The sequence below is a fragment of the Mirounga leonina genome, unplaced genomic scaffold, assembly GCF_011800145.1.
Source record: "Mirounga leonina isolate KUSES-001 unplaced genomic scaffold, KU_Mleo_1.0 Mir_153, whole genome shotgun sequence".
NCBI classification, from domain to species: Eukaryota; Metazoa; Chordata; class Mammalia; order Carnivora; family Phocidae; genus Mirounga; species Mirounga leonina.
In genome coordinates, this window is record NW_023270387.1 from 83,950 (window position 1) to 101,085 (window position 17,136).

The 17,136-nt window shown below is 43.0% G+C and overlaps 1 protein-coding gene across 3 annotated transcripts in view; it reads right to left on the reverse strand.

The window, feature by feature from the left end:
• The window catches only part of TRPC6 (transient receptor potential cation channel subfamily C member 6), a 116,395-nt gene that overhangs the window by 18,785 nt on the left and 80,474 nt on the right, over positions 1–17,136 (reverse strand). For all 3 annotated transcript variants that reach the window (XM_035008768.1, XM_035008767.1, XM_035008769.1), the window contains exons 2-5: positions 14,041–14,815; positions 9,820–10,005; positions 7,448–7,612; positions 1,272–1,488 (exon numbers count right to left, since the gene is read on the reverse strand). In XM_035008768.1, the coding sequence (XP_034864659.1) occupies positions 1,272–1,488; positions 7,448–7,612; positions 9,820–10,005; positions 14,041–14,815 (1,343 nt within the window). The remainder of the gene's footprint in view (positions 1–1,271; positions 1,489–7,447; positions 7,613–9,819; positions 10,006–14,040; positions 14,816–17,136) is intronic.

The following is a 17,136-nucleotide window of genomic DNA, read 5'->3' on the forward strand; positions in this document are numbered from 1 at the left end:
CACCTGACATGCACCTGCACCCCAGCGGGGACCCACCACCTGACATGAACCAGCACCCCAGCGGGGCCCCACCACCTGACATGCACCTGTTCTCCAGCGGGGCCCTCCTCCCGATATGCACCTGCATACAAGCAGGGCCCCACCACCTGACATGCACCTGCACCCCAGCAGGGGGAAGGGGCACCTCCAGACATGCACCTGTTCTCCAGTGGAGCCCGCCTCCGGACATGTACCTGCATACAAGCGGGGCCCCACCACCTGACATTTCAGGTGCGCCAGGGGCCGTCCTAGCTCCACAGCTTTGCACACAATGTTTTGTCCTTAGTCCCCAACCACTCAGTCTGGTGACACTGCCTTCGCTCCAAAGTCTTAGATGGAAGCTGCTATACAGGGAGGCCTTCTCTGCCCTTCCTACATCCCACCTCACTCAGACGTAGATACCCAACCTGTGTATGTTCATATTATCCTAATAATGCCTCAATTATAGTATTTGTCAATAGGTTTCAGCGATAGATTTACGTATTGACCTGACCCCCACACTTAACTTCCTTCCCTGAAAGGCCTCTGTCTCATTCACCTGGGTACCCTCCTTACCTAACAAAGGCACCACCTAACTACTGAATTTATTTGTTCATAAACATCCGATTGAAATACCTTTCTCATTTGCATTATACTTAACAACAAGCCATGTGTATGATTGATTCCAAAGACAAAGAGTGAGGAGTTAAGCATTCTCTCTGCTTCGCTTACTTTGTGGGGGATCTAAAGCAAAGACTATAAAGTAGATGTTAGTGTCATGTTACAGATTAGAGAACTGTGTGATCTGATGTATGTAAAGTGCTTTGAACAGTTCTGTACATAATAGCTGTTCAATAAATGTGAGTGACTATTAGCTCAGTTCCTACTAAGTCTCAACATAAAATCATGTGGTTGTTTTTAAATCTGAAGTCCCGGCTCTCCCAAAATATGAATAGCATTACTTCATCACTGGCCAGATTTGATCAATACTATCCTACTGTTTTCTTCCAGGTTCTTCTAGGAAACTTAAAAAGCACGTGGTGTGTGAGAAGACTGTGCCCCTGATAATGAACCCAAGATAACCACGCGTTACCAACACGAAGAAAATCCTGGTGTGCGGTGCACTGCAGCGTGCTGGGTGCATCTGTGCACCTGATGTGTGAAGGGATCAGCCTTGGTCGGTCCAGCTGCGCATGTCACACACACACACACACACACACACACACACAGGATGAAGGAATACCAGTCTTTACCTATTACCCAGGATATAATGAGCATCTCCATCCACGAGAAGCAGGATGTTTTCATCCTGAACAGCTGTTTTGCATTATCTGTGCTGGTTTCATTAGGAAGGAGTTTGGTGCCTTCAAATCTGTCAGCTGCGTTCATGACTAGCAGTCCCAGAAAAATGGTAAAGGACGCAGCGTGTGCTACAAACTTCATGAATGGTCCTCGCATAATCTTCCCCATCTGCCACAATACACACCGGAAGAAAATCTTAACTTTGTTTCATACGCTTTGCCAAACACACATGCACATGCACAAAAATAAACGTGTATTCCAACGTTCTCCTAAGATAATTATGTATATTTATATAACTGATGAAAGAAAAACAGTTCTTCACGCCATTTGAAAATGTTAGTCATACCCCTCATCGACATACGCTGATACTCTGGATTTATAATTCAACCAGCTCACTCCTCTGTTAAATGATACTTAAGTTCTTAAAATATTCTATAACACTGACAAGATAATATTTTACGACAAAAGGCAGAGCATAGTATCATCATTATTCATAAACACCGAACTGCTTTAGTGAGGATAAAGTATCGAAGAAGCAGCGGTGAAGGTCTGGAGCGGAATCGACTTTGCACTGGTCCGTATCCGCCTGTCTGCTCTCCTCACGGCGTCTGTCAGTGACGCGGGCGCACGTGAGGCTGGGCGCGGGGTGTCCTGCTGACCAGGGAAGCAGCCTGAGCACCACGATCCCGACAGCAGGCAGGTCCCATGAAGTACTCGGAGCCCTGCCCTGGAACGACGCTGGATTTAAAGCCCAACATGTTAACTTCAGGTTCCAGGTTCATTCCCTCATGAGCTGAGTGGCAGTGAGTAAAAGTCCTAAATGATGTGAAACTCAGGTTCTTCATGTGAAACACGCAGGCAGTCAGAGCTCCTGTCTCCTGCAGTGCAGGATGAGTATCCGTGTGAGATGCACGGGTCCTCGGTGAGCAGAGGGGCGGTACGTGTCCGGGATGAGTCTCAAGGGCTCTGCGCCTCCCCTGAAATGCTGAATGACTCCGTATGCATGTGCAGTTTCTCTTAGGAGACGGCTCAACACGTTCAACGGATTCTCAACTGAATGCATTATAACAGGAAAATGTGTGACTAGTACTACCCCTAGCCAGCACTCACGATGTGCCAGGTGTCACTTCCGTGCTTTACTCTGTCCACTCATGTCACCATGGCAACAGTCTGAGGGCAGATGCCGCTCAGATGCCCATGTGGACAATGAAAAGTCTGAGACAGGGAGATCCGGAAACTGGCCTAGACGTCACCCAGCTCAGAAGTGGTGGAGCTGGGGTCTAAAAGCAGGCATTCCCATTTCACAGTTGATGCTTCTGTGTGGTTTACAAACAATTGCTTATTTTTTCATTAAAGTACAGAGCTATGTCAATTCTTCGAGAAAAAACGGTTCTACTGAAAAAGCTAAATGCTGTAATGGGAGGGATGTGATCATTGTTCTCTGTTCCTACAAGCCTTACTTGTCTATATGTTTTTCAAAATCATAAAAGTTAAAGCTGAAATAAATCATACAGTTGAGTCTCTTCTCTCTTCTTTTTAAAAGGATTTTATTTATTTGAGAGAAAGAGCACGAGAGAGCGAGAGCGTGAGGATGAGCAGGGGTGGGGGGCCAGAGGGAGAAGCAGGCTTCCCGCGGAGCAGGGAGCCCGATGCGGGCCTCGATCCCAGGACCCTGAGATCATGACCTGAGCTGAAGGCAGACGCGCAACTGAGCCACCCAGGCGCCCTAGTCTCTTCTCTCTTGATACTGAGAATCTTACACCAGGCAGAATATCAGGATGCATGCGTGCTCGGGTATCTATCTACCTCTGTCTAGATCTAGCTAGCCAGCTTTAAGACAATGGATCCACAGAATTAGATACACTTAGATATACTGCAGAGCAACCCACAGTTACTTCATAAAAATCAGCTGTAAAAACGTCTAAAAATCATACTTCCGTAAGAATGCTCATCAGATTTAATCAAAGAGTATATTTTGTTTGTGTTTTTAAAGATCCTGTTTAAACAGAACTCTCAAGTAATCAAATAAGGGTGAAGCAAAAACAAATGGGTGACGGGGTAGGTTTGATTTTCTTTTGCCTCTTTTCCTGAACTACGTTTCTGTAAAAATATGAATATATTAAAAAGGTTGGGGATAAAAATGGGGTAGAGAACAAAGCTGCCCACACTGGGGTGGGCCACAGGTCAGAGAGCTCTGGGACGTGAGCTGAACTGTCCTAGATACGCATGAAGTCAGCGTCCTGCCTTCGGGGCAGAGCCTGTAATTCCTGCCTCCCTCCTCCTCTGGGGTGTGGCCCTTCTTGGTTTGATTCAGAAAGGGGAGAGGAGAATCAAACCAGGCATCTTTGCTGCTTATGAAACGTGCTAGTTTAAATGCAAAAAAAAGCAAAAAAACAAACACAAGAATTTGGTTAGCAGGAAACTAAAATGATGTGTTTGGATATTCATAACCCTCTATTTCTTTTCATTTTTTTAAAGATTTATTTATTTATTTTAGAGAGAGAGTGCAAGTGGGGGGGAAGAGAGAGAATCACAAGCAGACTCCCCACTAAGTGTGGAGCCCCACACAGGGCTCAATCTCACGACCCTAAGATCATGACCTGAGCAGAAACCAAGTGTCTGATGCCCGACTAAGCCACCCAGGTGCCCCCATATCTCTATTTCTTACTACAAATCACTAAGCATTGTTTCCCTTTAAACTAACAGAGATTCTGGCACTATTCAGTGGACTTTAAGAATTGAATTATCCATTTTAGTAAAATCTGTCATCTATATATGCTCAGCTGTAAATAAATTTCTAAAAAAAAAAACAACTGTAAAAAAGGGGACTTACCAATTGAATAAGGTGAATAATTGATTCACCTGACAAATTTTTGAGGGTAAGTATTAAAAGAAATATTTGGTTTTGGATATTATATATTATACTTTCTTCAAGTATTTATTGATGACTAAATACCTAACTGCCAAATGCCAATAGGAACAGAAAATGTTGAAGCAATCTCTGACCTATTTTGCTTACCATAATACCCTCTAGTTCTATCTACATCGTTGCAAATGGCAAGAGTTCATTCTTTCTTTTTTTTTATTTTTGAAGATTTTATTCATTTGAGAGAGACAGACAGACAGACAGACAGAGAGCATGAGCGAGGGAGAGGCAGAGGCAGAGGGAGAAGCAGACTCCCCGCTGAGCAGGGAGCCCGATGTGGGACTCGATCCCAGGACCCCGGGATCATGACCTGAGCTGAAGGCAGACGCTTAACCAACTGAGCCACCCAGATGCCTCAAGATTTCATTCTTTCTGATGGCTGAGTAATATTCCATTGTAAGTAAGACAAGTCAGAGAAAGACAAATACCATATGATCTCACTCATATGTGGAATTTAAGAAATAAAACAGATGAATATAGGGGAAGGGAGGGAAAAATAAGATGAAAACAGAGAGGGAGGCAAACCATGAGAGACTCTTAACTCTAGGAAACAAACTGAGGGTTGCTGGAGGGGAGGTGGGTGGGGGGAGGGGTAACTGGGGGATGGGCATTAAGGAGGGCACGTGATGTAATGAGCACTGGGTGTTATATGCAACTGATGAATCACTAAATTCTACCCCTGAAAACTAATAATATACTATAACAAGTTTGAAGCTAGCTTAAGCTAAAATGATTTGAAGTCACGACATGACCTATTTTCTTTTTTTTTTTAAGATTTTATTTTTTATTTATTTATTTGAGACAGAGAGAATGAGAGACAGAGAGCACGAGAGGTAGGAGGGTCAGAGGGAGAAGCAGACTCCCCGCTGAGCAGGGAGCCTGATGCGGGACTCGATCCCGGGACTCCAGGATCATGACCTGAGCCGAAGGCAGTCGCTCAACCAACTGAGCCACCCAGGCGCCCGACATGACCTATTTTTATTGTAATGAACATAAAACATATTTGGGTTATGGTGAAAAAAGAAAACAAGTAAAGAAAAAACTTTCTGCAAGAAGAAAGCAGACTTGAGGAAAGAAAACCAACTTTACATGGACAGAGACTCTGTCAAGGTGCACAAGCCTGCAATCTGATCTGGCTTAACTCTCATGGATATGTTGGAAACTTCTTAGTCTTCAAAGTAGTATTTTTTTTTTTTTAAGTAGGTTCCACACCCATTGTGGAGCTCAGCGCAGGCCTTGAACTCACAACCTTGAGATCATGACCTGAGCTGAAATCCAGAGTCAGATGCTTAACCAACTGAGCCACCCAGGCGCCCCTAGTATTTAAAATAGTATTTTAAATAAAAGCATTAATATAGCTTAAGCAAATATTCCCCCATAACCTGTAAATAATGTTTATGTTCATTGCTAAGGGAAAAACTGTGAAAACCGACTTTACCATCATACTTCAAAGGTAAATAACAGGCAGTAAAATAGATTTTAGATAAAAAAAAAAAAATACCTTGACAGCATCCTTTTAATTTGATTATTTGCCTCAGGGTTCATAAATGGGATGGAAAACAGATGCCAGAAAAGAAACATGACCAGGGAAGAAGAAATAGTAAAGGAAATCAGGTTAATGAGGATTCAATCAAAATCTAAGAAACTCTAAGGACTGCCAAAAATAGTCTCTTGACAAAATACCAGCATTCTGGGAGGCATCGTGCGTTTGAACGCACTGGATGTGGAGAAGGACAATCATTCAGTTCGGAAAGATACTACAGTTTAACTGATCACAGAGTAATCAGTAATCAGAGGGTAATTCAGAACAGCCCCGCCCCCGCTCACTCAGTTCAGCTGCAATCTCTGGACGCTCGGGAAATGTAAGGGCCGAAGAGAACACCCACATACACGGATGTGGCCCGTGGGGCAGCAAGGATAATTCAGAATTTCTGTTTCAAAGCGAAATCTGTCATGCCTATGACAAAGGCAAGAAAAGGAAAATTATAACTTTCCAGAAGATCTATGCTACTAACTTCTCATTCTAGTAAATCTCACTCTTTTCATCATTTATGTTTTACTTATAAAAGCTCAATTTGGGGGCCTTATATGTTTTAAGGGAAATGACAGGTTTTACCCTCAGGGAAAACCACTCAGTTTCCAGCAGCTCGCATCATCGTACTGGGAGGAATTCTGTAGGTCCCTCTATACGGGAAGCCCGGCACCAACTGTCACCAGGACCCACTTAGAAAGGTCCCTTCGAGCTGACGCATCAAATATGTGACAAAGTAATAAGAAGACAACATGTTGGTCATGGAGAAACAGGTGTTTGTCTCCACCTGCTACAGGTGTTTGAAGATGAGCCCACACGTGTCAAGCACAAGCGAGGATTCGACTGGCATTTCTACGTGGCACGTGGATGGTGTGGCAGAGATCTGAGCCACAGAGCTGTAGGATTATTTCAGTCTGACCCTCAGAGCTGAGACTGAGCCATTCCAGAAATGTGGCTTCGAAACATGAAGAATAAGACTGTCGTCAGAATCCTGTGCCTGTTCCCGAAACGACAGGTCAACTGTATTCCAGACTGAACTGTCCCACTCAGGAAAGGCGGGTCCATTCGAACATACGATTTCCACCGAAGTCTGGGCAGATGGGTTTCGCTGTCCCGTTACAGTGTATTCTGTCCCTAAAATAAGTATTCTTCACTGACACAAGCATCACATTAGAGTTTACCTGATTGTTCTTCACTTGAAATAAGATTTATCGGTCAGGTTAAGCCAAAATAAATACAAGAAAAAGAACTTTCATCTCAAACTTTGCCAGAGGAGGAATAAAAGACAAAAAAAAATTTATCTTTTAGGATTATATTTGAAATATCTGCTCAATGCACACTATGACCTCATTAAAATTTATAGAAATATATGAATAGACACACCTACAGAGGGGATGGAAAGAAATATACTGAACAGTAACTTGGTACCCTTTCTCAACTCAGCAGTGGTGGTATTATGGGTTAATTTTCTATCCATTTCCCCCTCTATTTCCTACAGCAAATAGATGTTATTTTTGTAATATTAAAAATAATAATATGATTTCAGCCCAGCTGTGGCTTCCATGAAATTTTCATGCGGGAGTTAGAAATCTCCCTGCTCAGCTGGCTCGGACCTACACAGCTGGACAGACTTCGGGGGGACGGCGCACGGGCAGGCTTCACAGACGTACCTTGCTGCACGGAGCAAACCAGTAGATGAGAGCCAGGAAGGGCAATCCAACAGCCACCCCGAGGACCACCAGAAACTTCACCGCCATCGTCTGCTGCCGTAGACCGGACAGGTTCTCATACCAGATGGACAGAAGCTGCTGCTGACAGTTTGGATGAGCTACAAACTAGCAGGGAAGCAACAGATCATTTAATAGTTTCATTAGAGAAAAGTTCAGAAACTCCTTCCTTGTGTTCTAGTATTTTGTTCTGTGGTCTCTGACGAAAAATATTGTTAGAGAAAGAACAAACATAAAACATCCAGTTGACAGGCATCAAGCAAGACGGCAGGAGGTTCTGATACGTATCATATAGATTTGAAGATTCCAATTTATCAAACTCTTTCTTTATGACTAATGGGCTTTCTTTGAAAGCATAGAAAAATTTCTGAAATTTAATATTATAAAAAGGTTTATCAATGCTTTGCAAAGGACTCATATTTTTTTTTCCATCTTGAAAGAGTGATGTAAACATCCTACTGGCCCAGATATTTAAATACTTTTAAAAAGCACGCCACCTTTTCTGCAGACCTACAATGCTACACCTACTTATTCCCATTTGTATATGGGTCCATTTCTGGACTGCCTATTCTATTCCATTGATATATTTTCATTCCTGTGCCATAAACTCTTTCAATTAAGAAAACTTTATAATTAAATTCTACCTGTTTTTTTTTTCAAAATTTTCTATTCTCGCATATTTACTTTTTATAAATGAATGTCACATATGACAGAGGGCAACATTATTTGATAGACAAAAAGCAACAATGTGAAATAAAAATTGATAAAAAATATTGAAACATTAGATAAAGGGACTACCAATGCTTAAGGATGGTTAACCTTGAAGATAATTAAAACATGATACAATGTATATCTTCTCAGAATGGTAAGATTTAGTAACACGCATTTTGAGTAGAAAAAAATAAGCCCTCTGATACACTGTTGGCATGTATATAAACTGGTACACTTTTTCTGAAGGGAAACTTGGCAAATATTTTGAATTAACAAAAACCTGAAAAAAATTAACTCTTAAATAGTAAGCAGATTAAATTAAATAATAATATAACAACACAGCCTTTGAAAAGATGAGATGGATGCTTATTTACTGAAAGGTGAAGATGTTCAAGATATAAATTTGTGGAGAGGAATATAACAGTGATTAACTACTCTCCATTAAGAACTGGGAATATAGGGGCGCCCAGGTGGCTCAGTCGGTTAAGCATCTGCCTTCAGCTCAGGTCATGATCCCAGGGTCCTGGGATCGAGCCCCACATCGGGCTCCCTGCTCTGCAGGAAGCCTGCTTCTCCCTCTCCCACTTTCCCTGCTTGTGTTCCCTCTCTCACTGTGTCTCTCCCTGTCAAATAAATAAATTAAATCTTAAAAAAAAAAAAAAAGAACTGGGAATATAGAAGGGCACCTGGCAGGCTCAGTCCCTAGAGCGTGCGATTCTTAATCTTGGGGCTATGAGTTCATCCCACGTTGGGTGTAGAAATTACTTAAAAGTAAAATCTTAGGGGTGCCTGGGTGGCTCAGTCATTAAGTATCTGCCTTCTGCTCAGGTCATGATCCCAGGGTCCTGGGATGGAGCCCCACATCGGGCTCCCTGCTCTGTGGGAAGCCTGCTTCTCCCTCTCCCACTCCCCCTGCTTGTTTTCCCTCTCTCGCTGTGTCTCTCTCTGTCAAATAAACAAATAAAACCTTTTTAAAAAAGTAGTATCTTAAAAAAAAAAAATTGGGAAGAAAAAAAGTAGGCACATCTATACTGCTTGAAAACTTACCGTAAGCATATATGACTTTTAGTAGACTATTTTATTATATAATAAAAAAGTCTACATAGACTTTTTTTTTATAGAACCCATCCTTAAAAACTGTTTTTATAAAGATACCTAACCTAAGAAAGCAATCACGAATGGGGACACTCTGTGAAGACAGAGATGGAAAGTACTCCACAAATAGTGTTGTTGGAGGGGTCTGAGGGCTCAGGTCCCGAGCAGGAACACATCAACAAATGGGAAATGGCACTGGATCTCAAACACTGATGTTCCTCCCCTATAACCAATACCTTATAATCTGGACACACGCTGTCATTTTTATATCATTAGTTAGGGAAAGGAAAGCGACAATCACGGCATAAACAAGTCTAGATTTCAAAGACTGGCATGTCGAGTAGATTAAAATGACTCACAGCTAGGCTCTTGGGATTGCTGAGAGAACCTGCCTTGTGCACCTGTATATTAGAAAAAGCCAGCTCAAGCTAAACATGGCAGCCCTTCATCCTTACATGGCACCAAGAAAAGTGGAAATAACGCAAATGGGGCTTCAGGCCTGACCTTACTTTTTTTACTTCATATTTAATGGCTAGTTTTAGACGGCTGAGATTTGGACGACCGTGATCTCCCCCACCGTGGCACACTTCAACATCCCCATTCAGGATGGCCTCCACTTCTTCAGTATTTCTGCACAGATCAAGGAGTCCAACAACAAAATCTTTGCACTGCATTGACAGTTTTTTGTAGTCATTCTAGGAAAGACAAAGCAAAGGAAAAATCAATAACAGAGAAGTACCACGCTTACTATGCTACGCAGTGAGATTTATCAGTGACTTGATGGTTTGTAGAGAAAACAAACAGAAAAATACTCTCTTTTGGTTTACTGTTCTTTTAATGTGCTTTAATTGCTATTCTGCTGAGGGATTTCTGAAATATCTTAGCACCATAAAGATTTTCTTCATATCCAAAGAAAGGAGATTCGTCTAAAACATAATCAAAGCTAACAAAAAGTCATGTAACCTGCCAAACTCACATGTGGTTCAGGAAAAATACAAAGTAAGCAACTTTCCCCTCAGCCTGATCATGGTACTTTGCATACATAGTATTTCTTATGTTCATGGTTTCATCAGTAAGCACATAACCCACATATGATAGATCTTTTGGAAGATCTTGTAAACTATGTTGGTAAACTTGAGAAACACAGGACATTTGGAGAGGTTTCAGAGAAAAGCAAACACGTGTCATTTATCTATTTAATAAATCGCTATTGAGGAACTTTATGTACCAAAATAAGGGTCAAAAGAGAAGATCTAATATAAAGCCTGAAAACCAAGATTCTTCTCTTTGGAGAAAAGAAAATTTAAGAAAATGTTTTTGTTATAATTTATTGCTGATGACCTAATATTATGTTGGGAAGATTAGGAAGTGTAGATCATAGTCATCAAAAATTTACATCTTGAAAACATACTCAACATTACTATTCATCAGAGAATCCAAGTCAAAACCACAATGAGATACCACCTTACATCTGTGAGAATGGCTAAAATAAAAAAGATAAAAAATAACATGCTGCCAAGATTATAGAAAAAAGGGAACTTGCATGTACTGTCAGTGGGAATATAAATTGGTACAGATGCTATGGAGAACAGTCTGAAGGCTCCTCAAAAAATTAAGGGGCACCTGGGTGGCTTAGTGGGTTAAGCAAGAGACTCTTGGTTTCAGCTCAGGTCATGATCTCAGGGTCTTGGGATCGAGCCCCTTGTCAGGCTCTGCGCTCAGCGGGGGGATCTGCTTGAGATCCTCTCCCTCTCCCTCTGCCCCTCCCCCTGCTCTAGCACACATGCGCATGCCGCCCCCCACCAGCCTCTCTCACATAAATCTTTCCAAAAAATTCAAAGTAGAAATACCATAGGATGAAGTAATGCCTCTACTGGATATTTACCCAAAGAGAAGTGAATACACTAATTTGAAAAGATACATACACCCCTTGTTTATTGCAGCATTATTTACAATAGCCAAGATATGGAGGCGGTCTAAGTGCCCAATGACAGGTGAATGGATGAGGAAGAAGTGGTATATACACACAATGGAGTATTACTCCGCCGTGAAAAAGAGTGAGATCTTGCCATTTGCAACAACATGAATGGACCTAGAGGGTATTATGCTAAATGAAGTAAGTCAGACAGTGAAAGACAAATACTGTATGATTTCACTCAAACATGAAATTTAAGAAACAAAACAAAGCAGAAACAGACCCATAAATAGAGAACAGAGGGATGACTGCCAGAGAGGAGAGGCAGGGGGCTGGGCAAAATGGATGGAGGGGAGTGGAGGTCAGGCTTTCAGTTATGGAATGAACGGTTCACGCGATTAAAAGCACAGCACAGGGAATACAGTCAGTGGTCTCGTAATAGTGTTGCGTGTGACACACGACACCATAACATACAGACTTGTTGAATCACTGGGCTGTACACCTGAAACTAACGGGACACTGCGTGTCAACCACATTTCAGTTAAAAAAGACTCTAACTTATATATACCAGGCATTAATATCTTCATTCAGGTCTTTCTAATACTTCCTCCCTGGTTTTCCTCTTCCATTGAAATGAGGCCATTTATAGCCCAGCGTCAATCAAGAAAACCTACTAACTCAAGTCTGTTGCATTGCAAATGGATTCCATTATGTCCTGTAATCTTCATAGTCATCTTGCTTAGTTTGGTTGATAGTGTGGTTAAATAATGTGTCCAAAGCAGACACTTGGTATCAAAATCAGGCTTTAAATCCAGCTCTATTTGGCCCCAAACTCTTTGCCTTTAAGAATTATGCCACTTTGTCTCTTCTTTGTAGAATGCTTTTCTTTTTTTCTTTAAAGATTTTATTTATTTATTTGACAGAGAGAGAGCACACAAGCAGGGGGAGTGGCAGAGGGAGAAGCAGGCTCCCCGAGGAGCAGGGAGCCCGACGCAGGGCCGATCCCAGGACCCGGGGATCATGACCTGAGCTGAAGGCAGACGCTTCACCAACTGAGCCACCCAGGCGCCCCGTAGAATGCTTTTCTATTTTGATCTTTGAAGACCTGGGAAGCAGGTAGGGCCAATACTATTCCCATTTTGCACATCAAAAATCTAAGGTCCCCTGAGCTCACACAGCCTGAGCGGCAGATTACTCTTGGAGACAGAGCTTTGCTAGTTGTCTCCTGGAGACACAGCTTTGCTAGTTGTCTCCTCCATCCTGAAACCACTGGTGTGCTTAGGATGGAAATACCCCTAGAAAGAATCAGGAGAGGAAGACACTGGACTACGAGTGGCTCTGGATGTTAGTCAGTAAGGTAGTATTTGGGGGAAGTCTATGAGTATGAAGCACCTACTTGGGCTCCTCTCTGTAAATCATGCCAAGTGGCCTTCCATGACAGGTTAGTGCCCTATACACAGGCGACACCTTGCTAACTGCAGGTGCAAACAGGTTCTCTAAGGGCAACTTGACAAAACAAATTATGCTTAACTGAGAATGGCTCACGCTACTTCCAAACTGTCTATCTGGTCAGATAGTATGCACAGTCACAAGGAAACAGCTTTACCCTTTTCATGCAATAGTCAATTAGGGTCCTGGGGAAGATCATGAAGTCTGCAAGCGGGTATGTTCCCCAGGTTCACTATCCAGTAGAGTGGCTAGGGGCTGGGGCTTTTACATGTAAATATCCCTGTAATCCAATCACAGATCTTCCATTGTTTAGTCTTGTGATCTCAGATAGGTTAAAACCATTCTATGAGGTAGGTGCTGTTATTATTTCTATTTTACGAATGAGAAAACTGAAGTTTAGTGAGATTAAACAAGTTTACACTGCATGTGCAAAGTACAGCCTTGCAAGAGACAGTGAGGCTGGCGGGTTAATTCTGGGCCGCGCCACACATTAGTAAATTAGAGGTGAGTGTTTGCCTGACAGCCTCTGAGCTGGAGAGATATGACAGACAGCGGAGTTCGGGCTGGGAATCCGGGATTTCATCCCCTCTGGGGGCAGCACAAGCATGCGGACCAAGTGGCATCTGGCAGTTCTCTCCACGTACCCTTTATAGAAAGACTCCCCAATGTTCCTCCTGAGTGACGACCTCTTTCGTAGCTACAAACTTCTGTTTTTGCTGTTACCTTGCTCTGAAGTAGCTCTTCCCTCCTCGGCACCCCCGAATCCTATGCGTTCTGCCCTAAGCCGCTGACAGGCCATCGTACCTGTAACTTCCCTGAGAACTAATCCGAACTGAACGCTGCTCTCTCTGGACTTGCAGAGCTCATGCAGTGCTTTCTCTCTACAGCGTACCTACTTCTGGGCGCATGTGTTCCCCAGTCACACCATGACTTCCTTCCGCTCACTCGTCTTTCTGGCCTCAGCAGCACCTCCCGCTGTGCTCTGAACCCAGACACGGTCCCACGGGAGATGGAACCCAGCTCTGGAGTACAGCACACCCAGATTCTGATCCCAGCTCCGCCAACTACCAGTCGTTGGTCTTGGGCCTTAATCACCTTTCTATGCCTCCATCTCATCATCTGAAAAGCAACTAGTATCTTCTCAAGGCTGTGATGAGAATTAGACATAACAAAGGTAAAGTGTCTACAGTAGAGCATCTCTAAATGGTAGTGATCACAAGTTTTACTACATTTCATTATAACAGAGCTTGTTCAGAAAACACATAGTTCTTTCCAACCACAGTGACTAACTGAGAACCCAATGGAAGCTTATAAATACCCTGGACTCCAGCTCTGGGGAGTGAAGTCCTCAACGTTCATGACCTACCTTGAACTCTTTCTCAATGTTGGCCAGCACCGCCAGCTCGTTGCTCAGCTCTAAAGCGGTCATGACTGGGTCCTCACTAGACAGTGATAGGTAAGCTGGACTTGCCAGGCCCTTGTAGGCATTAATCCTCGATCTGGAGTGACTGAAGGAGTCGTGCTTCTGTTTCTGGTTGCACTCACTGCACTTGCAGAAGTAATCGTGAGGCCGTTCAATCCGAGCGCCTTTCCGCAAGAGAGTGTGCACGATTTCGTATTCCTGGCAGTGGGCAGCCAGAATGATGGGCGTCACATCATGAGAGAACCGTGTCCCGTCTTCATCATAGGCATAAAAGTCGTCTTGCTGGAGTTCAGACTGGCTGGGGCTGGTGGCTAGCCTCTTGCCTTCTGCAAAAGCTGGATGACTGAGAATGGCTTCCACAATCCGAACGTAACCTTTACTAATAGCGAGAAGCAAGGCGTCCCCAACGCGAGACAGGTTTTCTTTCTTGAGAAGCAGTTCTGTGATTTCCAGATGCTCATTGGCCACTGCCAACTGCAGGGCATTCTGGCCCATGTAATCCACACAGTTGACATTCAGCGAGAGACATTCTTCCAACATCTTCCTCACCACCGGGATGTTGCCATATTCAGCAGCATCTAAAAAACGTTCCTCCTCAGCAGATAAGCTTGTTGAGCGATCATTAAACATGTATGCTGGTCCCCGGTTAGCTAACCTTCTCCCCTTCTCGCGGAGAATCGTCTGCCGCCGGTGGGCCAGCCTATTGTCGGTGTCTCGGCTGTAATAAAATAGAAAGATTGGGAATAAATCCTATTAAGAGCATTTTACTGTGCCAAATGACCTGCCATTCATCTAACGCAACCCTCAAGTACATTAGATGTTGTCTTACCGTCTCTAGACCAACTACAATATAAATGAAGATGCGTTTATCTGTTAATGGATTCCAAGAGCTTCTCCTTTAAGAAAGCCAAGCACTTTGCAGATTTTAATGCTTCCATTTGGGGTGGAGACTCTGGCAATTCCCACAATCTCTCTGTGCCATTCACACCGGGATTAATAGGTGTGTTTCAATCACAGAGGGTAAGGCCCAGGAAAACCAATGGTGAGAAAAGCAAACTTTTCTGCCCTTACAAATTTTATAGTCTTGGGAGAAACTGGGCATCAGCACAGTGCCTTGTTATCAGCTGTTTGTCATGGTACACCCAGAGCAGGGTCATCTAGCAATGCTTCCAGGAGAAAGTTATAGGCTAAACACGGAAGGATGAGTACGACTCAGGCGAGGGTGTGTTGGGAGTGTGGGACAGAGGTTGGGTGCAGGTAGAGAGCTTCTCCAGAGGAGGGATCAACCAGATGCTACATCACAGGTTTCATTAATAGGACCTGGACTCTACGAGGTGTAAAAATCACTGGAAATGAGAACATGGTGATTAAGGCGTAGGTGGGAAAGAACACTTCTGTGATGGAGACAGTGGTCAAGGAGGTGGCTAGACTTCAATGTAAGCCTTCAGTGTTGGATACGAGAAAGTGATGCCTTCTTTTCCTTATTGATTTATAACTTTATGTCTTAAAGTTTAAGGCTCAATCCTTATCACTATCACCAACCAGAGACTCAAATGGGCAATTCCCTGCAGAACAAGGAAGGGCCATGTTAGGAAGGTGAGGGGCTGAAGAGAAGGAAAAAGGTGTGATTGATGATAGATGTGATAGATGTTTCCTCTCTTTATAGATGTTTATAGAGCCATCCCTCAAAAGACTGTCACAAATTTCCCAGTAGGAAGAGAACTTTGGGACTTAAAGTCCAAAGACCCCATAAACCATCCTCCTCTCCAAGGGGCCTAATTATCTTTTTCTATGAGTCCTTATCCATCTCGATACCAAATCTCTGTCTATCGTAGTGTGGTGGCCAAAGAAGTAGCAAGACGTCAGCAACTCAGAAATGGATTATGGTTCTCTAAGGAGCTCAAAGAGTATGCTGCCATTTTCACCAGTGTTTTCCATAGACTTGCTCAACACTAAGCCCTTTAGCCATCCATGGTCTCTTCAAAAGTAACCAGGTTGATGTTTTATTAAAGAGACAGCTTCGTAAATTTAAAAAATGATGTCCAGGGGGGTGCCTGGTGGCTCAGTCAGTTAAGCATCTGACTCTTGATTTTGGCTCAGGTCATGATCTCAGAATTGTGAGACTGAGCTCTGCATCAAGCTCTATGCTCCTCACTGAGGAGCACATCCCTCTCCCTCTGCTCCCCGCCCCCCGTTCTCTCTCTCTAAAGTAAATAAATAAAATCTTTAAAAATAAAAAAATAAAAATAAATTAAAAATGATGTCAAGGGCCAATGGCTAGACATATGCCACAATTCCAGTAATTTTTAAAGTGGGTCTTTACGTTAAAAATAGAGCTACTCTGTGACCCAGCAATTGCATTGTTAGGTATTTACCCCAAAGATATAGATGTAGTGAAAAGAAGGGACACCTGCACCCCAGTGTTCATAGCAGCAATGTCCACAACAGCCAAACTGTGGAAGGAGTCGAGATGTCCTTCAACAGATGAATGGATAAAGAAGATGTGGTTCATATATACAATGGAATATTACTCAGCCATCAGAAAGGATGAATACCTACCATTTGCATCAACATGGATGGAACTGGAGGAGATTATGCTAAGTGAAATAAGTCAAGCAGAGAAAGACAATTATCATATGGTTTCACTCATATGTGGAACATAAGGAATAGCATGGAAGACCATAGGGGAAGGGAGGGAAAACTGAATGGGAAGAAATCAGAGGGAGAGACAAGCCATGAGAGACTATGGACCCCGGGAAACAAACTGAGGGTTTTAGAGGGGAAGGGGATTGGGGAATGGGGTAGTGAGGTGATGGGTATTAAGGAGGGCACATGATGTGATGAGCACGGGGTGTTATATGCAACTAATGAATCATTGAACACTACAACAAAAACTTATGATGTACTATATGCTGGCTAACTGAACGTAAATAAAAATAAATAAATAAAAATAAAACTACACTAGGGTAAGATTGAGATTTGGCTTTTCCGTTCGAGAGACAAAGTTTTCTTGGATTGTTGGTCTGTTTTTTTTTTTTT